General features: G+C 45.8%; 1 protein-coding gene across 3 annotated transcripts in view; it reads left to right on the top strand.

Annotated features, from left to right (window-relative positions):
• stim1a (stromal interaction molecule 1a) overlaps positions 1 to 22,001 on the top strand; it is a 46,143-nt gene extending 24,142 nt beyond the window's left edge. Inside the window, exons 7-13 of one of the 3 annotated variants that reach the window (XM_014163418.2) lie at positions 3,331 to 3,508; positions 11,258 to 11,435; positions 12,693 to 12,860; positions 14,652 to 14,752; positions 15,023 to 15,255; positions 18,412 to 18,535; positions 19,517 to 22,001. In XM_014163418.2, coding sequence (XP_014018893.1) covers positions 3,331 to 3,508; positions 11,258 to 11,435; positions 12,693 to 12,860; positions 14,652 to 14,752; positions 15,023 to 15,255; positions 18,412 to 18,535; positions 19,517 to 20,051 — 1,517 coding nt within the window. In that variant the 3' untranslated portion in view covers positions 20,052 to 22,001. Of the gene's footprint in view, positions 1 to 3,330; positions 3,509 to 11,257; positions 11,436 to 12,692; positions 12,861 to 14,651; positions 14,753 to 15,022; positions 15,256 to 18,411; positions 18,806 to 19,516 lie in introns of all 3 variants that reach the window. The other 2 variants (XM_014163417.2, XM_014163419.2) reach the window with 2 other exon arrangements.
• The last annotated feature ends 58 nt before the right edge of the window (positions 22,002 to 22,059 follow it).

Below are 22,059 nucleotides of genomic sequence, written 5' to 3'. Positions count from 1 at the left end.
GCCATCACTCATCCATGTACTTATTTGTACATATTCTCATTCACCCCTTTAGATTTGTGTGTGTTAGGTAGTTGTTGGGGAATTGTTAGATTACTTGTTAGATATTACTGCACTGTCGGAACTAGAAGCACAAGCATTTCACTACACTCACATTAACATCTGCTAACCATGTATGTGACCAATAACATTTGATTTGATTAAGTGTTTAATTGGGTTAAGATCTGCTGACTGAGACACATGCACACACACCTGTTAAACCCCCTATGCTCCTTTGAGACTTGTCTTTCAAAGTCACTGAGATCTATTCTAGTCATGGTAGCCGAATTAACTGGCATCTGGGCATTTTTACACATGACCCTAAGCATGATGGGATGTTAATTAAGTCATGAACCACACCTGTGTGGAAGCACCTGCTTTCCATATACTTTGTGTCCCTCATTTACTCAAGTGTTTCCTTTATTCTGGCAGTTACCTGTTTTATGCTGGCAGTTACCTGTACATGTTGGTGTGTGTTAAAATGGTTGTATTCAACCACCAGTAATTGGACTATAGCAACAGGAGATTTAAATGATTTAGTTGAGTATGACCTTAGGGATCATATATTCCTCTGCACTGTCTGGTCTTCCACAGATGACGAGTTGGATTCTAATGCTGCAGACCCACTGCAAATTGAGCATGAAGACACTGAAATGAAATGTCATGACAACAACGCGAGAGGGAGTTATTTTCCTGTGGGAGGGAACGGATGATTGGCCTGATGTATATAAAATCGAGCACACAGCCATGCAGTCTCCAAAGAAAATAATTTCTGGAGTGGTGTGAAGCTCGCCACCAATTGACTCTGGAGCAGTGGAACCGCGTTCTCTGGAATGATGAATCACGTTTCACCATCTGGCAGTCCGACAGACGAATCTGGGTTTGGCAGATGCCAGGAGAACGCTACCTGCCTGAATGCATAGTCCCAACAGTCAAGTTTGGTGGAGGAGGAATAATGGTCTGGTGCTGTTTTTCATGGTTCGGGCTTGGACCCTTAGTTCCAGTGAAGGGAAATCTTAACGCTACAGCATACAATTACATTCTTGACAATTTTGTGCACCCAACTTTGTGTCAACAGTTTGGGCAAGGCTTTTTCCTGTTTCAGCATGAAAATGCCCCTATGCACAAAATGAGGTCCATACAGAGATGGTTTGTTGAGATCGGTGTGGAAGAACTTGACTGGCCTGCACAGAGCCCTGACCTCAACCCCACCTTTGGGATGAATTGGAACCCCCGGCTGCGAGCCAGGCTTAATCGCCCAACATCAGTGCCGGACCTCACTAACGCTCTTGTGGCTGAATGGATGTTCCAACATCTAGTGGAAAGCCTTCACAGAAGAGTGGAAGCTGTTCTAGCAGCGAAGCGGCGACCAACTCCATATTAATGCCCATGATTTTGGATTGAGATGTTTTACGAGCAGGTGTCCACATACTTTTGTTCATGTAGTGTATATTAGATCATTAATAATATTATGAACCCTGCTATCTCTCCTCTGTCATACCACAGAGCCACAGACACACACAGCTCTGCTGTACTGTTACTGTAGGAAGCCCTAGTGCATTGTTCCCATATAGGCAGACCGCGGGCCAAATTTTTCCCACAAGTTATTTTTATTTTGCCCCCAATTTCTCTCAGCAAATCAAGAAACAAACAAATGTTACATAACTTTTAAAATCAAAAGGAAGTCAGTGCAAAGTGATTTTTAATTTACAGTATTCCCACGCCTAAATAGAGGCTTATGTGATTGTATCCCAATGTAGTCAAGGTTAGAAATTATTCTGTTTTTGTCAAATACTATATCTGTTTGGGTTTCTTGCGGTCAATTTGCAGTGTGCAAATTATTTATAACTATGTTCCGGCCCCCCGACCATCCGCTCAAGGAAAAATATGTCCACAGCTGACTGTAATTGAGGACGCCTGCCCTAGAACTTTATAGCCAAGCTACTTCCCCCTCGTATGTTTTTCCTGGTTGCTGTATCTTTGGCCCGACACCAGTCTAGTCATTCACCAGTATCCGGCCAAGTTCCACTGTCAATGGCCAACTGTGTTTGTACTGAATTGTGTAGGCAAGGCTACAAGAGCCCACACAGAGCTCTTGACTCATGACGGAGGGCAAGCAAATATTGCTTGCCTAATGATGAGCACATTACCCTATGTTGGTGACATTAAAGGGAGCCTTGTGTCAGGGGATGTTGTTTTTCTGTGAGACGGAGGGAGGTCTTTGTTCCATGTCAGTAACAGCCAGCAGAGAGAGCTTAGTGTGTAAGGCTTGTTTGTAAATTGACATGCCCTCTGAGCCTTTATAGAGAGGGATGCCAGGCCCAGGCTTTAGCTGACACTCCACTTCCTCTTTTGTTTCACTCCAGGAAATAAGCGCTGTGTTTGCTAATAGGTTATGCTATGTGTTTGCGTAGATCTTATCCCTTTCCAGGCCCTACGGCGGCTCACAGCTTTAAGAGAATGGGCTTTGTAATCCTTTGTCTCGCTGTGCTTTAAGGATGATGGATTGTGTCTAAGGCGTTGTGGCTAATTTTACATGAGGGTTAGTTGCTGCCTTCCTGGCTGGCGTGCTGTCGGTGACTGAGGAATGGGACTGTTCTGGATCCCTTAGGATGGCAACATTATGACAGAGGACATTCACACCTCTCTACCCGGGCCGAGTCAATCCCTCAGAGGACAGGAAGGGTGAGACGGTGGCGGCCAGGGCCGGGGGATTGATTCGTTGCCTCATGTAAATGTAAACTCCCATGTCCTCGTGTTCTCAATGTGTTCCTCAGCGTCTTTTAGCAGACTGAAATGGCGTGTTAATGTGCCTTTTATCTTGGTCTTTTGGCCTGGTGCCTCCTCAACCCCCCCCACACTACTATCACACATCTCTATTGGACTGACCTCGCCACAGTACAGTATCATGACTTGAATTCATTGTTTCACATTTTCACATCATTAGTTCACCACCAATGAGATGAAGGGACAATCCGAAAACGTTACCGCCATACAATGTGTGCTATTTTTTAAAGGATACATTTAGGCCTTTATCTACTTAACCAGAGTCAGATGAACTCATGTAGACCATTTTATGTGTCTGCATCCAGTATAAAGGAAGTTGGAGGTAGTTTTGCGAGCCAATGCTAACTAGGGTCAGTGCAATAACTGGAAGGCAATGGTATCCACTAGCATGCTAACAGTTACCATAGACTTCCAGTCATTGCGCTAATGCTAGGGGAAGTAAATAAAGGGCTTCTTTCCCAAAATCCTGAAGTATCCATTTAACCTAACACTTTTCTCTCTCCCCAGTGAACAGACATAACCACCTGAAGGACTTCATGCTGGTGGTGTCCATAGTGATCGGCATTGGAGGCTGCTGGTTCGCCTACATCCAGAACCGTTACTCCAAGGACCACATGAAGAAGATGATGACGGACCTGGATGGCCTACAGAGGGCTGAGCAGAGCCTGCATGATCTCCAGAAGAAGTGAGTTTGTCTTTCCCTTCAGCCACTGTAGCAGAAGGAAGCAGGCCAATGTAAGCCCATAGAAGTAGTGACTGAATTATGTCATTGTAGAATTCTAATGGCGCCTCATTTATCTGATGGTGTTTCATTGTATCAGACAGTTCCATGCTATGTTGTTTTTGGTACTAATCTAGGCTCTCTATTAGGCCTGCTTCATTAGCAGGTTAATCATATTGGTTTGCTGTTCTCATAATAAAACGTCTCCTACTTGATGTCGTGGTGGCTTGACGTCGTGGTGGGAATTTGGGGACAGTCAGTGTGCATTTAGTCAAGATTTAGCAGCTTTTTCAAGTTTGTCATGTTGAAAGGCCAATCCATAATCCAACGGAAACAGAAGGTGGAAGTTTAACTGTTCTGAGGCCATCAGTTGAGTTCCTCATTCTAGAGATGTAGTATTTATTAGGATCCCCAATTAAGCGGCTACTCTTCCTGGGGTCCAAACTTTTAGTGCAGTCATTACGCGAGGCAAAAAATCCTGTCTGCACAGAGTGGAGGTGACCTCTATGGAACAGCAATGAACATCCTCTGAACTAAGCCTCACAGCTGATCACAAGAGGAACTTGTTGTCACCTGTCCATGGAAATTATTTTTCTTAATGATTATTCCGCAAACACCTTTTGAAATCTGAGTTAGCATATGCGTGTGGTTTGACTTGGAGAGAGAAACTGAAGTCTTTGGTTTCTCCCATTGGGATCTAATGGAAATATAGCTCAACTCCCCTTCCTCTTCTGTGGCCCTCTCTCTCTGGCTTCTGTCCTGGTCACTAGTATTATAGCTCAACTCCCCTTCCTCTTCTGTGGCCCTCTCTCTCTGGCTTCTGTCTTGGTCACTAGTATTATAGCTCAACTCCCCTTCCTCTTCTGTGGCCCTCTCTCTCTGGCTTCTGTCCTGGTCACTAGTATTATAGCTCAACTCCCCTTCCTCTTCTGTGGCCCTCTCTCTCTGGCTTCTGTCCTGGTCACTAGTATTATAGCTCAACTCCCCTTCCTCTTCTGTGGCCCTCTCTCTCTGGCTTCTGTCCTGGTCACTAGTATTATAGCTCAACTCCCCTTCCTCTTCTGTGGCCCTCTCTCTCTGGCTTCTGTCCTGGTCACTAGTATTATAGTACCCCGCACAGCTGCTTTGGTGAGGTGTGCGTGGGTGGGTGTTTCTGTATCGTGACAGGGGAGCGGAAAGTATGTCTTGCAGCATGGTGTAGTGTGGCTGTTGAATACAGACCAACAGGCTCATTCGCCATTCCAGGGCATGGGGACAAGCCAGGAAGGTCAAACTCTTTCCCCTGCCAGGAGGCTCAAGCGCTTTCCCCTGGCAGGCAGACTGCCTGGCTGTCCTCCCCTTTTTTAAGCTGCAGTCTAGGCTTGGGCGATAAACCCTATACCAGGATATTGTAGAAATACAGACGACATGATTTTCAATACCTTTAAAAAAAAAAAAGGGCTACGCCACTGGTTATAACAAGAAGTTAACTATAAGAAATCTAAGATATGTCAAATAAATTATATCCAGCTTCATTGGTTTGCCCAACTTTCTAGCTAAGTGGCTATGTGTCAAGATCAAGCTTCTTACATTTTACATTTACATTTTAGTCATTTAGCAGACGCTCTTATCCAGAGCGACTTACAGTAGTGAATGCATACATTTCATACATTTTTTTTCTTTTCTTTCCGTACTGGTCCCCCGTGGGAATCGAATCCACAACCCTGGCGTTGCAAACACCATGCTCTACCAACTGAGCCACACGGGACCACAGCAGAGAGATTCAATCCCCTCCAGGATCAAGATCTTTGTTGCCTAAATAGTTTTGTGTGTCACTGTTTGTTATTTGTAATATGAATTTGAAATAGTGCCTCTTGTATGTACTTCTGGTAACGCCGTATCCCCGGTATGGTACAGAAACAGTATGAACATGTGTAGAACACTGTAGTTTCTTGCCTTGTAATTTCTGCCATTAGCACTGCCTATATTCATGCTTTCTGAAGACAGCATGGAGATGGATTATTTTCACATCCTCTTGTTCATCTATGGCTCAATCATGCTGACTCCGTACAGTGGCCTACTTGACGTAGACCACAGGAGGCTGCTGACTGGAGAACAGCTCATAATAATGTCCAGAACAGAGCTAATGGAATGGCATCAAACACCTGCAAACCATGTCTTTCATACCGTTGTACTTATTCCACTCTAGCCATTGCCACAAGCTTGTCCACCAGCCAACCTCCTGTGACGTAGGCCTACTGATCCACCAACTTAGCCTAGCCATAAAGAGGCCCCCATCTGCTGTCCTTGCTACCAGGTCATTGATTCTGCATGGGCGAGCTGTGTGTTCCATAGCCTTGCTAGCTGAGAGTTTTACCGGGGCTGTGTCCTGCACTGAGAGGAGAGGAGAGCAGCCCTGGAACAGAGACATGTTATGCCTCTCGACGTCCCTCTCTCCCCAGACAGAAACTTTGTATATCACATCCTGTCAGTTGGGAACAGGGGTTAGTAATGCCCTCCCCGTTCATTCACTGTGATAGTAAAACATCTCTGGCATTCCTCATGCCACCATGTTGACTGTGTTTAAACCTATCTCACCCACTGCTGTGGGACATTCAGATGAGGCTGCAACTCTCTGAAACACCTAGTGACAGTGTCTTATAAATCACAATAATTTCACGTGCCAATTGTATGTATGTATGTATGTATGTATGTATGTATGTATGTATGTATGTATGTATGTATGTAATGTATGTATGTATGTATTCTTGTTTTTTTCAGAGGCATTGCAATATCTCATGCGTACTAGGTAATGTGCATGCAGTTTTTGTATTGTTGCTGTTTTGTAGTTTGTACCTATGAGGGTTATAGACTTTCGTCTACAGTTGTTATACCACAGCAAACCAAAGCATTGACATTGAGATGCCTGCTACCCTCCTGTTAAACACTTGTTACTGTAACAGTGAATGGGAGCACACAGACTGACTGTCTGGACGTTAGGGGACAGGCAAACATGTCTCCTATGTGAGCCCTGTAATGGAAGCAGGGGAAGAGAACATGTAAGACAGGGTGACTCAGTGTGACTGGGTGGACAGGCTGGCAATGTCTCCTGTGCTCTCCCGGGGAGCTGGGGAGAGGGGTCATCTCCTCTGTGTCTTTAGCCGTTCCTGCTTCCTGCTGCCAGCTGCTGTCTGGCCAGACCTTCAAGGGAGATCCCGTCGCCGGATCAAGTCTCCTGGCCACGAGCCTCAGCCTTCCGTTTTAACTGCTGTGGGACGGATGTAGGGAGGGACGGATGTAGGGAGGGACGTAGGGAGGGAGGGGGCTCTCCGTGGAGCGGTAGGCCTATTTCACCTCGTTTTGTACTCTGGGTGTCTTTAACAACACCAGCTGGTGCCAGGCATTACCTCTTCACACGCTTTCCATGTCACCTCCACCACTTACTCACTCCTATGTGGACGGAGGTCTGCCGTAGTGTGTGTCTGCTGTAGTGTGCAGGACAAGGACACGTCTCTACTAAACAGGATCATTAGATGACGTGGGTGATGGATATTGTGTTTATACACCTCCCATATATGGCTCTTGATAGGTATATTTAAGTGATAATCCCAGAGAAGCCTGTGTTTGGAGCACATATTGGCACGGATGTTAGGCCCGAGATGGGTTACAAACATATTCAAATAATGATTGACATATTTACATTTTTGGGTGGGAATTTATTCATACTATTTCATCCTTCCCCAAGATATAGTCCCAACACAAATCTAGGGTTGCTACCCAAACCGCCTAGTTGTTCATTCTATTGGTTCCGTTGCCAGAGACGCGACCCACTCGTTCAGTCTTTTTGTTCTGTATCTATGGACGCGACCCAGGCGTTCGTTCTATATGTTCCATTGCGATACTGACTGGCAACGTTCTTATCCCTTGCTTGCTAGCTAACCAACTTTGGCTAATTTACGGTCACGTCAAATAGTGCAGCCAGAATAACAGCAAAGTAGCTACATTTGCATTTGTTTAAGCTGTTTAATGATGATAATTATTTGGATACATCCATAACAATGAGCTAATGAGGTGCAATTTCGCTTGGCATAGAAAATGTGCTCTCTCGTCAGGACACTGTTGTTCAGAGGAGCTAGCCAACAACACAGCTAACACAATCACTTCAAACTGAAGCTGGAAAGACTGCAAACTAGCTGCACTCCATTTCGTTTTATCTTTTTTCAATTGACATTTCTTTGTATGCAGTGCATACGGTATATCTAGTCCTCATACAGTATACAGTGTGTATTCAGACCCCTTCAACTTTTCAAAATGTTATGTTACAGCCTTATTCTAAAATGTATCAAATAAATGTATTCCCTCATCAATCTACACACAATACCCCATAATGCCAAAGCGAAAACAGGTTTGTATACATTTTTGCTGTGGAGATGGGAGAACCTTCCAGTAGGACATCCATTCCTGCAGCACTCCACCAATCAGGCCTTTATGGTAGTTTCCAGACGGAAGCCACTCCTCGGTAAAAGGCACAAGACAGCCTGCTTGGAGTTTGCCAAAAGGCACCTAAAAGATTCTCAGACCATGATAAACAAGATTCTCTGTTCTGATGAAACCAAGATTGAACTTTTTGGCCTGAATGCCAAGCGTCACGTCTGGAGGAAACCAGACACCGCTCATCACCTGGCCAATACCATCCCTACGGTGAAGCATGGTGGTGGCAGCATCATGCTGTGGGGATGTTTTTCAGGGACTGGGAGACTAGTCAGGAATGTGAGAAAGATGAACGGAGCAAAGTACAGAGATGCTTGATGAAAACCTGCTCCAGAGCGCTCAGGACCTCAGACTGGGGTGAAGGTTCATCTTCCAAAGGACAACGACCCTAAGTACACAGCCAAGACAATGCAGGAATGGCTTCGGGACAAGTCTCAATGTCCTTGAGTGGCCCAGCCAGTGCCTGGACTTGAACCCGATCAAACATCTCTGGAGAGACCTGAAAATAGCTGTGCAGCGACGCTCCCCATCTAACCTGAGCTTGAGAGGATCTGCAGAGAAGAATGGAAGAAACTCCTCAAATACAGCCTGTCATGTGGTCTGAATACTTTCCAAATGCAGTGTATCCATGAAAATGATGCCAGCTGATCCATAATTTAGACAGGCAGCATTTCTTAGCCAGTCTGTCTCGTCCCCACTCCCGAAACGTTCATTACTATGGGACAGCTGGAGATCAAATTTGAATATTAGAACAATGTTGCAAATGTTTGAGAGACAAAGGTTTATACAAATCTCCACTGTTGAAAACGAAATGTTACTCTAAAAGAAATGTAAGATAATGTCTAGATGCTTTTTATAGTGGAGATCAAGTGTATAAATTGCCTGGCTGGGCTGATGAGACAGTGGATTGCGCAGTCAGATGGAACAGAGTAAATAGGCATTTTAACATCATAGATTTAGCTGGTGGTAACTTGTGGAATAGACAGGCTGGAATGCAGTTTTAACCAATCAGCATTCAGGATTAGACCCACCCGTTGAATAAACAGATGTATATATATCTCCGCATTCTGCTGCTCATTTTCCAGTTGCTCATAAATGACATTGATTTAAAACTAGTCTCACTCGTAGGAATGCTATTCATGCAAATCTATATCAGCCCGGTTACAGCCTGTAGGTACTGAGCTGGTCCTGCAAATAGGCTTTGATGATGTTCGCTTGTACAGTACATAAGTCCTTTGTTGGACCCTGCAGTGCAGTGCAGTGGGGCTGAGTGTCCGCATTGGTCTTCTCTCAGTGGAGTGCCTGCCTGCCCTGCCGTTGTTGCTGCTGTGGCTAGTGAATGGTAGAGGTCAGGGTCGAGAGCATTAGTGGGAGGGCCCACTGCCCACATTTTCCATCCTCAGACCCCAGGATCACCTTTCACTGTTGCCTAGCTACCCATCCACATCATTCCAGCCAACAGATGTTTCTTCTCCATGATCAGTCTGGATTTGCCTCCCTCCCTGACAATTTCTACAATGTGCAACACATTCTGATTGGCCCCAGAAACTAATGGGTTGGGCCAGAGCCAACCTCCATGGTCATGTTGTCAACTTCGATACTTAGATTTGTTAGGCTATCGAATCACTGATGAATTTTTGCATAACACTCCCCGCATTTTGAAATGAAGTCACACAAACAACATATAGGATGGCAGATTCAGACAATGTATGTAATAGAGCAGCATAATTCAATTCAGGGTGATTCGTCAGGCTCCTCTTGACTGCAGCTCTACCTCCTCTACCTCTGGTGGGAGGAGGCTGCTCTCTGGTGGTGTAAAACCTGTTATCACTCTTACTCATTGATTTTGTAACTCTTGCGGATAGATACTCCATGAATTCAGGTTAGTTTATATAAATTGAAATTCTCTTAATAATTTCAATGCACCAATTCTAATCAGATATTGATAATCTGAAATATATGATGTGATCTCTTTAAAACATAGCAGCCTAGGTTGTGTACAAGCTAAAGCAGTCTCCCTGTGGATAACACGAATATCTACAGTCCTATCTCTCCCTGTGGGCCCTCTGTGTGTTTGAACTGTGGTCTTGTGACAGACCTCACAGGATAGTGTGACGTGACACTGCACTAGCCCAGCATGACAAAGCCAGCCATCCCACAAATGGACTCCATGTTGGTCTTGATATAGTAATGTCTGAGGCGCTGGGGACCACATGTTTATGACGGTAATACAGTACATTCTCATTCTACTGTGGCAGAAGAAGGGCACCATAATCCCAACACAGAAAGGCCATAGAGTACTGGGCTCTGTCACAACTGGGGCTCCCATTCCTGGCCTGGCCTTTCCAAGCCTTGATGTCATTCAGCGGTCTGACAGCTGCCCTCTACACGTTAGCCATTGTTTTCAGCCACGTACTGTAAGATGCAAGCCCCTCATTTTATCGTTACACACAGTCACTTACATACTTAGCCTACTGCTGGGCTGGTGTTAAGCCTCATGGCATTGTCTACAGAGTGAGTAGACTCTCTCTCTTGACTGCATGATCTGTGATCTCCCTTGCTTTAGTTCCACTGAATAATGCATTTATGTTATTTTGTAGTTTTTCATGAATGACTGTTCAGTTGTGTGTGTGTGTGTGTGTGTGTGTGTGTGTGTGTGTGTGTGTGTGTGTGTGTGTGTGTGTGTGTGTGTGAAATGTCAAGGAAGCGTGGAAATCCCTGTGATAGGCTTACATTCCGGAACAACAAACTAGTGCTCAACTGTTTGATGTAGTTACACTGCCTCCAGCAGCCTGTTGCCTTGTACTTCCACTACTGTAGCTAGCTCTTGAAACTGGACCCTGCCTGGAAAACAAACCATGTCTTTGTCTGCCCGGGGAATCTCAACTACATGCAGCATATAAATCAGAGGACGACAGAGACTCCTAGCTCTCCAGTGATGGATCCCTGCCTTCCTTGGGCTCTATAGTGGTCATTCTTTATAGCCAGGAGCATCAAGGTCCAAGGACAGCTGTTTGGAGGATGCTATGTGGACATGCCAGTCTCCCTGGCATCTAGTAGTAAAAAGATACAGGCACTTCTATTGTTTGCCCCTGTCATTGCTGAGTCACTGATTACTAGCACCTGTAACAAGACCCTAGAATTCTTCCTTGTCAGGCCATGTGTTCAGGAAAATAACAGATTACATCTCATGCTTTTCCTTGTCTGATTATTTCTCTCTTGCTCTCGCTCCCCCTCCCCCAGGCTGCAGATAGCCCAGGAGGAGCACCGTACGGTGGAGGTGGAGAAGGTGAACCTGGAACAGAAGCTGAGGGATGAGATTAACTGTGCCAAGCAGGAGGCCCAGCGGCTGAAGGAGCTCCGCGAGGGCACCGAGAACGAGCTGAGTCGGCAGAAATACGCCGAGGAGGAGCTGGACCAGGTACTGGGCTGTACCACTTTGGAGAGAGACGGGTGGAGAACCAATGCATGTGGTTGAGGGGGAATTATTCTTGTGGGATACTTGTTGAGAGACGAGATGTGGTTGAGGCCAGTAACAGAAACCTGTAGAGTAAAGCCCAAGAGGAGAGACACTCCAACTGACTGAACCCTGTTAACCAGTCTATATTCTAGGGACCAGCTATATATTTAGGTGGGTTAGATGCCGAATGCGATCAGTAGGCATAACTCCCACTTAGCTCAGGGAAGGAAGCAGCGGTCAGCCCACACAAGGCAGGTGAGCAGAGGGCTCATGATGTGTACTCTCTCATCAATCTGCTACTATCACTATGGTCTCCTGAGACCAGCAGTCTGCTGGAGGAAGCAATAGTCACTCCTTTATCTGATTTCAGTTCTCAATATATGACTAGAGAAAGTGCCTGAGATAGCTCCCTCTTTTTAGTCTTTTTTTATCATGCATGCCTAGGAAGAGGATTTATTTTATTTAGCCTACTTCCTGCAAAGGAACCACTGTGCTAAATTTCAGGAAAATCAAAAAATGCATTAATATTCTTGTTCCGTTTTCACACATAATCAGCCAGAGAATATTTTGAATCAGCTCTGAATGCTTTCATATGACATAACAATTAGATTCACAGCTCCTGACTGCAGGGCCCATTGCACCATATCCTAAACCATGGCCTAGTTCTTCAGAGGATTTGGAATGCTCATTTCATCTGGAGGGTTTCTCTGGAGGTTTGTTCTCTTGTTGTCGTGTCCCAGTGGAGGTCAAACCAGGTCAGCCCTCGTGCCTGCCTGATCAGACAGGAGAACCACTCTGATGTCACATGGCCCCATATACAGCCCTAACTCTCCCTGTGCACATGGCTTACAGGCCCTCTGCTCCCCTGGCTGGCCCAGTGCTGATCCATTAAGGCTTGGCAGTGATTGAGTCTAAGGGCGGCTGGATGCCTCTGTGGCTCTGGGCTCATTTGCACAGCTCTTAATGAGGCTGTCAGGAGACAAAGAGAGTGCTAGCTTTCACGAGCCAATGAGATCACGTTTCCCTCTCTCATCCCCACCTCCACATCCACACCAGAGAGACTTGTCACAGTGTGGGAATGACACATTTGTCCTGAATACTCAACTTGTGTGTTGGACTTTGACCTTAAAGTGTGGGCTTTGGTGTGTTCCTTTCGCTGCTGTATGGAGTCAATAAGAAGTTATGTGCTGTATGTTGACATTGTGTGTGTGTGTGCAGGTGCGCATGGCCCTCAAGAAGGCAGAGAAGGAGCTGGAGTCTCGCTGCAGCTGGTCCCCACCAGAGTCCCTCCAGAAGTGGCTGCAGCTCACCCACGAGGTGGAGGTGCAGTACTACAACATCAAGAAGCAGAACGCTGAGAAGCAGCTACTGGTGGCTAAAGAAGGGGTGAGATGCCACAGGACTGGGTATACCGCATGAGGACTGGATATACCGCATGAAGACTAGAGATAGCGATACCGCATGAGGGCTAGATACAGTGCATTTGAAAAGTATTCAGACCCCTTGACCTTTTCCACATTTTGTTACGTTAGTCTTATTCTAAAATAGATGAAATTGTTTTTTTCCCCCCTCATCAATCTAAACACAATATCCCATAATGACAAAGCAGGAACAGGTTCTTATACATTTTTGCAAATGTATTAAAATAAATGAAATATCACATTTACATAAATATTCAGACCCTTTAATCAGTACTTTGAAGCACCTTTGTTAGTGATTTACAGCCTTGAGTCTTCTTGGGTATGACGCTACAAGCTTGGCACACCTGTATTTGGGGAGTTTCTCCCATTCTTCTTTGCAGATCCTCTCTAGCTCTATCAGGTTGGATGAGGAGCGTTGCTGCACAGCTATTTTCAGGTATCTCCAGAGATGTTCAAGTTTGGGCTCTAGCTGGGCCACTCAAGGACAATTCAGAATCTAGTCCCGAAGCCACTCCTGCGTTGTCTTGGCTGTGTGCTTAGGGTCGTTGTCCTGTTGGAAGGTGAACCTTCTCCCCGGTCTGAGGTCCTGAGTGCTCTGGAGAATGTTTTCATCAAGGATCTCTCTGTACTTTGCTCCGTTCATCTTTCCCGAGTCTCCCAGTCCCCGCCGCTGAAAAACATCTCCACGGCATGATGCTGCCACAATGCTTCACCATAGGGATGGTGCCAGGTTTCCTCCAGATGTGACGCTTGGCATTCAGGCCAAAGAGTTCAAACCTGGGTTCAACAGAAAAAGAGAATCTTGTTTCTCATGGTCTTTGAGTCCTTTAGGTGCTTTTTGGCAAACGGGCTGTCATGTGCCTTTTTTACTGAGGAGTGGCTTCTGTCTGCCCACTCTACCATAAAGGCCTGATTGGTGGAGTGTGCTGCAGAGATGGTTGTCCTTCTGGAAGTTTCTCCCATCTCCACAGAGGAACTCTAGAGCTCTGTCAGAGTGACCATCGGGTTCTTGGTCACCTCCCTGACCAAGGCCCTTCTCCCCCGATTGCTCAGTTTGTCCGGGTGGCCAGCTCTAGGAAGAGTCTCGGTGGTTCCAAACTTCTTCCATTTAAGAATGATCGAGGCCACTGTGATCTTGGGGACCTTCAATGCTGCAGAAATGTTTTGGTACCCTTCCCCATTGTGCTTCGACACAATTTTGTCTCGGAACTCTGCGGACATTTCGTTCAACCTCATGGCTTGGTTTTTGCTCTGACATGCGGGACCTTTTTATAGACTGGTGTGTGTGCTTTTCCAAATCATGTCCAATCAATTGAATTTACCACAGGTGGACTCCAATCAAGTTGTAGAAACATCTCAAGGATGATCAATGGAAACAGGATGCACCTGAGCTCAATTTCAAGTCTCATAGCAAAGGTTCTAAATACTTATGCAAATAAGGTATTTTTGTTTTTATTTTTAATAATTTTTCAACATTTTCTAAAAACTTGTTCTCTTTATCATTATGGGTTATTGTGTGTAGATTGAGGGAAAACATTTTTTTAATCCATTTTAGAATACGGCTGTAACAATGTGGAAAAAGGGAAGGGGCTTGAATACTTTCCAAACGCACTGTATACAGTATGGGGACTAGATATACCGTATGAGTAGGGCCAGGAGATTTATCTGACAATGTGAGCAGGAGAAACTCTGGACCCTTAGTGTGACAGAGTTGACCGAACCTGGGAGTAATGTTTTATCGTGTGTGTGACTGCAGGCAGAGAAGATCAAGAAGAAGAGGAACACCATCTTTGGGACCTTCCATGTGGCACACAGCTCCTGTCTGGACAATGTAGATCACCAAATTCTGACAGCCAAGTGAGTTTAATTACAGATAGAGTATTTTAGGATTTGTCTACAGCCAATATGTTCTATATCTATGTTCAACGCCAGCATGGTGTGTGCAATGCCAGGGTTGTGGGTTTGATTCCCACGGGGGGCCAGTACAAAAAAATGCATGAAATTAAATGTATGAATTCACTACTGTAAGTCGCTCTGGATAAGAGCGTCTGCTAAATGACTAAAATGTAAATGTAAAAATGTAATCTGTGCTTGTATTCCTCTGCCCCCTCCTCTCCTCGGATCCAGACAAGCCCTGGGTGAGGTGACTGCTGCTCTGAGGGAGAGGCTGCATCGCTGGCAGCAGATTGAGATTCTGACTGGGTTCACCATCGTCAATAACCCTGGGCTCTCCTCCCTGGCCTCCACCCTGAACCTTGACCCCAGCCTCATGGGCGGCCGGGCCACACCCCAGCACTTCATTATGTCTGATGACATGGACGACATGGACGAGGACATCATATCGCCCGGTACTCTGCAATGTAAGGGCTGGTCTGACTCCCTCGGCCCCACTGTGGGACTCTGTAGCAAAATACCTCCTAAATACACCAAGGGCCTCCTGGGGAAATCCAAAAGTCAACCCTCATATGAAAATTAGCATACAGACACAAAATATTATCAACGATCATCTCAATTTATTCAAATGAGCAGCCCGGTTTGTGAAGGGATTCGGGGTGTTTGTCTGGGTTGTTTTGTCTGTGATTGAGAGTGTCCCACAGTGAGAGCCCCACAGTGGACCCCAGGAAGCGTAGCTGCTGCTTTCGCAACAGCTAATGGGGATCCTAATAAAATACCCCAAAATTTGATCCGTGTTTGTAAATCTGTAATGTATGAATTGTAATTTCACATTTTTTTGGTATTTTTCATATACATATTAACAGTTGGTTGGGGAGTTTTTATTTTCTCTCAATTTTGAAATGAGTGCCTCGATATATGGGAATTTCACTTCTGGGATGGAGTGTAAGATGAGAACAAGGTGCACAATGTTGATATCCATTGCTGTGGAAATTGAACCTCTGAAGAAATACATACTTCATGACACCAAATCTTTGTGCTGATCTATTTTTAGCAGTTGTCTCCTAGTCTGACCAATGGAATGTGCTGTTTGGACACGGCTGAAATGAAGGACTGAACATGAAGTAATAGTAAGCAATATGAAAGGCCATTGTCCTCCTATAAGCTTCATAAGGTTTAGCTTTGATCTAGACCAATTTGGGAAAGAGGAAGGCACAATGGTGCATGCACTCAATTAAAAGTCTCTCATAGTGCTGCCTGGAAGACCATTTAGTTTTCTCTCCTTACATAGAGCCTTGCTTTCTATTGTTGTCAAGTCATTCCCCTGGGGGTACACATTTATCACCTTGTTTCAGCCACTAAGGAATGAACTACTCAGGGTTTCTTCTTTTGAAATGGAGAACTACAGCTTTTATTAACCAGTTACGATCTCAAAGGGAGTTATGATGCGAACAGCGTACTTTAGTTGTTATTTCTAGTCCTTGTCTTGGCAACCTAAATCTATTATATTTATTGGAACATGTTTATTGACTTAATTGGTCAACATTGTGTTCTATGGTATCCTGGTAATCAGCTCTACTGAGCAGTAACTGAGTTCTGATTATAGCAGACCTAGAGAGAAGGGCTGATACTGTCTGAGTTCTGATTATAGCAGACCTAGAGAGAAGGGCTGATACTGTCTGAGTTCTGATTATAGCAGACCTAGAGAGAAGGGCTGATACTGTCTGAGTTCTGATTATAGCAGACCTAGAGTGAAGGGCTGATACTGTCTGAGTTCTGATTATAGCAGACCTAGAGTGAAGGGCTGATACTAACTGCAGCGGTAAGCTGAGCTCTAGTTCTGAAGTCTCCTTCTAGACCTCTGTCACTGCAGTCCTCTAGTAAGTATTCTAATCCACACTAATGACGTCCCCTCCTCCCTCACTACCCCTCTCCCTCCAACAACACTTCTCTTTGGCTGCGGCGGCCGTCCGTGTCTCTGGTCGACCCCCAGACACCAATTGGCTCAAGGACCAGCGAGCAAGTGATCTGTGGTCTGTGGGTTCGGCCAGCCAGTCCCTCAGGAAATACTCTGGTTGGCCTTTTAGCTACCCCTCGTCCTGACCTCAACCCTCTGTCTCCTAGAGTCACCCACCCCTGTCAAAACCACAGAGCACATACTGTAACACTATGGGCAGGGCCTGTAGATGGATATAGCTGTAACACTATGGGCAGGGCCTGTAAATGGATATAGCTGTAACACTATGGGCAGGGCCTGTAGATGGATATAGCTGTAACACACTAGCCTGGGACAGGGCCTGTAGATGGATATAGCTGTAACACTATGGGCATGGCTTATAGATGGATATAGCTGTAACACTCTGGCCTGGGACAGGGTCTGTAGATGGATATAGCTGTAACACTCTGGCCTGGGACAGGGCCTGTAGATGGATATAGCTGTAACACTCTGGCCTGGGACAGGGCCTGTAGATGGATATAGCTGTAACACTCTGGCCTGGGACAGGGCCTGTAGATGGATATAGCTGTAACACTCTGGCCTGGGACAGGGCCTGTAGATGGATATAGCTGTAACACTCTGGCCTGTGACAGGGCCTGTAGATGGATATAGCTGTAACACTCTGGCCTGGGACAGGGCCTGTAGATGGATATAGCTGTAACACTCTGGCCTGGGACAGGGCCTGTAGATGGATATAGCTGTAACACTCTGGCCTGGGACAGGGCCTGTAGATGGATATAGCTGTAACACTCTGGCCTGGGACAGGGCCTGTAGATGGATATAGCTGTAACACTCTGGCCTGGGACAGGGCCTGTAGATGGATATAGCTGTAACACTCTGGCCTGGGACAGGGCCTGTAGATGGATATAGCTGTAACACTCTGGCCTGGGACAGGGCCTGTAGATGGATATAGCTGTAACACTCTGGCCTGGGACAGGGCCTGTAGATGGATATAGCTGTAACACTCTGGCCTGGGACAGGGCCTGTAGATGGATATAGCTGTAACACTCTGGCCTGGGACAGGGCCTGTAGATGGATAAGGCAAACTCTCCATGCTGCGTCCACATACTCCTGGCTGTACTGTCTCCAGCTGTCCAATGACTTGCTCTTCTTCCTTAGCCTGATCCTCAATCTTCTTCCTCATCACCCAGAGCACACTTCCACTCACCAGTGACTAATGTTCTTAGACCCCCTCACAACATACTGCCACTGACTGATTTTACAAATAATGATCTACAATGAAGGGGGAAGGGTTGGTTATGATGAAAGATTTAACTTTCGTCCCCCCTGCAAGAATCCTCACCAGACAAACTTCTCACCAGACAGTGCCATCCCTCCTGTTTTCTTGTCAATACTGGCATAGCTAAGGCCCAGGTGTTTGAACATCAGATATTTTTCATCCATCACTTGCATTTCTCCCAGCCGAACATTACTGAATTGCTCAACACAAAGGTCAACAACACTAATTCAATACTGAAATGTCTCAAACACCCATGTCTTCTGCTAGTGCCCTCCCAGTCCAATTCCAGCCTACTCTTGTCCCTCACCCTGTGTTGTGTGTGTTGTGTGTGTAATATAATCAGAGAGTGGTTGTTGATAATGGTGGTGTTCTGTGTTGTCTCTATAGCTCCCAGTATGATGTCCCTGCGTCAGCGCCACATGGACTCCCAGCTGGCCATGGGCTCCCAGAGGTTGGTAGAGACCTGCCTGTTGGCGGGGCAGCAGGGAGACGGTACCTCCTACTCATCCAGGTCTAGGGCCACCCTCCAACAGTCACACAGCCAGTCCTTCCAACAGTTTGAGGCCCTCCCCCTGCCTCCCCTGTCCTCGGCTGTCTCGCACCCCGCGATCATCTGCTCCTCCTCCCCACCTCTTTCCTACCGTCAGCCCCACTCCTCCCACTTCCACTCCTCCTCCTCCTCCTTACACTCCTCCGCTCCTCATTCCTCCCATGTCTATCACTCGTCTTATTTTCAGCCCATGGACACCATCCCAGACTTCCAGCGCAGCAGCAGCTTCGGGTACCCCTCTGCTCTCTTCCCTCCACACGCACCGCATGCGCGTGGGATTTTCTCTCCGCCTATGTTTTCACCCCCCATAGTTTCATATATATATATTTTTCTTTTCTTATCTGGGTTGCAGTGTTCTCATTTTCATAAACGATTGTTTCATCTAACTATAACTCACCCATTTTGCAACCTGTGACATTTTACGTACATTCTTATGCATTATTACTTTTTCGTTAAATACATTTTTCTGCCTAATTCATCATTTCATATTTTAGTTTTTGCCATCCACTCCCAACTCTTGTCTTTCTCGATAGCCCAAACAACCCTTCCCTCTGCCTGCACTACTAACAGGATGTGGAGTTGCTGTTGGCGAGTAGAGCCCACTGTGTCCTTGGCTTTACAGGCATTGGATAGATTACTTCAAGCATGCAGTGGTTTAGCTTGGATGCACTTTTCAGTCAGGCTCAGTCCAGAACAGCCTGTACCCCATAGGCCTCTACCCCATAGTTCTGAAAGGATTAGAAATGTGTAGGCGTTCCATCTGATGGTAAAAAATCCACCTAGCCTATCAGAGGGGAAAATGGAGATACTACCATTGCTTATATCTGTCCAGTTCTTTCAGGTCTACTTGAAGTGCCTAGGGGGTAGAGGCTATAGAATGTCTCTGGACTGGGCCTCACTGTACCTCCGTTCCTCCACCGACTCTCTTCTGTTCTTCCACAGGGATTTGAACCGCTCAGACTCAGACTCCTCCCTGTCCCTCTCCCAAATCGGTGATCGTCTGTCCGCCTACAGCTCCAAGGGCCACCTGGTGAAACCCACCTCCTTCCTGTATGGCCAACCCGTCCGCTCCGCCTCCGACGAGCCCTCCCTGCATGCCCACACCCCTAACGGAGGGAACCGTGTCCATGAAGGAGGAGCCCTGGCCGAGCCAGTCCCAGAGAGCCCCATCCTGATGAAGAAGGTGTACAGCATCGAGAAGTCAGCCAGCCTGGGAGAGATGAATGTTGGTCTCGTTGGTATATCTATGTCAGAGTCCTCCCGCTCCCTCAGCCCCAACTCCACTGACGCTGACACCTCCTCCCCCACGGGGGGCCAGCCTGGGGTCGCAGGGACCAAGGGCAGCAGCCGCATCCCACAGCTCTCTTCCAAGAAGAGCCCTCTGGAGGAAGACAGTGGTTCCACGGGAGAAGACACAGACTCCGTCGCCAGCCGTAAGAAACACACCTTCAAGATCTTCAAAAAACAGAAGAAATAATAACGAGGGCTACTAAAGACTATTAAAGAGGTTTCACTTATTATTGTTTCTGTTTTGGAGAAGTTGTTTTGGGTTGTTCACTGGTCACACTCGATGGCACAAATCTTTGGCTTTATGGATTTGTAGGTACTTTCCCTGAGGAACTGTGGGAGCAACCAGCTATCTGATTATATGATTTTTGTCCTGATTATGTTGGGAATGGGTGGTATTGTATAGTGGAATGTAAAGCACTATTTATTTAGTAGGAAAGGGTGCCAGTCTCTCAAAGGGAAACAAGTCTCCTGGGTGGATGTCTTTTGGTTTACTTCAACCTGTATCAGTTTGCATGTCTTCACCTTTGTTTGACTGATATTCTCTGAATGCTTCTAGGTGTTTGCTTGGTTCTTATCCCTATTCTGCTCAGACAACACGTAACTCAGTTGTTTCTTTTGGTTAATCTCCAACCACCTTGTTATGTGTTTGACAGAAAATGGTGTCAGATGGACCTTTTAAGTACTTAATGGTAGTCAGTGTTGGTCAGTTGTGAGAGGGGGGCTGAAAAGGGCTGAACAATACTTGCAAAAACCTCCCGAGTCAATTGTGCTAACAAGAAATCTAGCAACCAATGTTGGCAGAACTCTTCCAGTACAACTGCAGACACAGCAACACACTAGGCAAACATTTCCCTAGGATGGTGCACCTTTTGGAAGTGATGTAGAAGTGCTTGATTTAAACCCCTCGAAGACCCCCCAGCACATACAAAGCTAGGTAGCCTGTGTCACAGTGCAAGAAGTAATTGTCCACGATCTAAGTTCCCTAATAGAGGGGAAAGTTATTCAAAAGGACTACTTGAACTATATGAATGTAATATCAATGTCAAATGTTTATTGAAGTAAATGTCTACATTTGCAAATTGCCAATTGTATCAATCTACTTTGCAGTTGTAAGAGACATCATGTGAATCATTAGGAGTAAGAGATATCATGTGAATCATTAGGAGTGCTGTAGGTGGATGTTGGAGATGCCAAAACAAAGACTCTGGTCCAGTGGCCTTTATTCTTCTCATCAGCTATATATGTACTGTACGTTAGAGGCCGCTTTAGAATGAGTAGCACTGCCTTCCATTTTTTTATCTGGGGACTCCAAACTAAAATAAGGTGATCAATTTGACATTGCTTGAAATTATGTGGGTGACAGAGAGTTTCAGGCAGCGTTTGTATTTCAAAGACTCCCAAGCTGTTTAGAGCATTCTGGAGGTGTGTTTGCTACTTTAGCTTGTACTGTAGACTACCCTGATCACCTATATTCACAGTATACAGATCCAAAGTCAAGCACACAATAACAGTAATGGTATCTACTGGTCACAATTATAAACTCACTTGCCATTAATGGTTTTGAGGGCACACATGGTTTAGAAAAGGATGTCACGATACATTCTGGTAGTAGGGACTATCCTATAACTTCCTAAACAATTGACTTGCTCGACTGCTCCTGAATCTGTAATAACCACAGCAGTTCTCCAGACGACGCCATCGCCCCCCAATGGAGGCCTCACACAGTGCGATTGATGGTATGGATGAAAAATTGAATTATTTTCTTTCATTGATCAGTTGAAAACATGAACTTCCTATTGGTACTTTTTAAAGTGTAATTTGTACCTCTTCTGCACGATGCAGCTGTAATATGAATTATGCCGTCTATCTGTGAGTGTCTGTCTGTTGCCAGGATACTGCACTGAGTTGTATTGATGCATGTCAGCTACTGTATTAACGTCTATAATGGGCTTGAGGCAGAGGTCAGCTCGAGCGTCATGACTCTCTCCTCCCCTACTTTAACCCCGACTCCTCCTTTTCAGCTTCTATTTATGAATACATATATTTGTACAGAGACAGAAAATGTTGCACCTTCTGTGACGTTCTCTAGACTTTTATGGCACTCCTGCATGATAGCAATAAACTATTTTGAATGAAAGACATGGCCTTTGTTTATCAGATACGAAGAGCTCTGTTTGGTGTGCTATAAGTGGCGA

Source organism: Salmo salar, chromosome ssa20 (genome assembly GCF_905237065.1).
Source record: "Salmo salar chromosome ssa20, Ssal_v3.1, whole genome shotgun sequence".
In the NCBI taxonomy this organism is placed as follows: Eukaryota; Metazoa; Chordata; class Actinopteri; order Salmoniformes; family Salmonidae; genus Salmo; species Salmo salar.
This window is presented reverse-complemented; position numbering and strand designations above follow the sequence as displayed.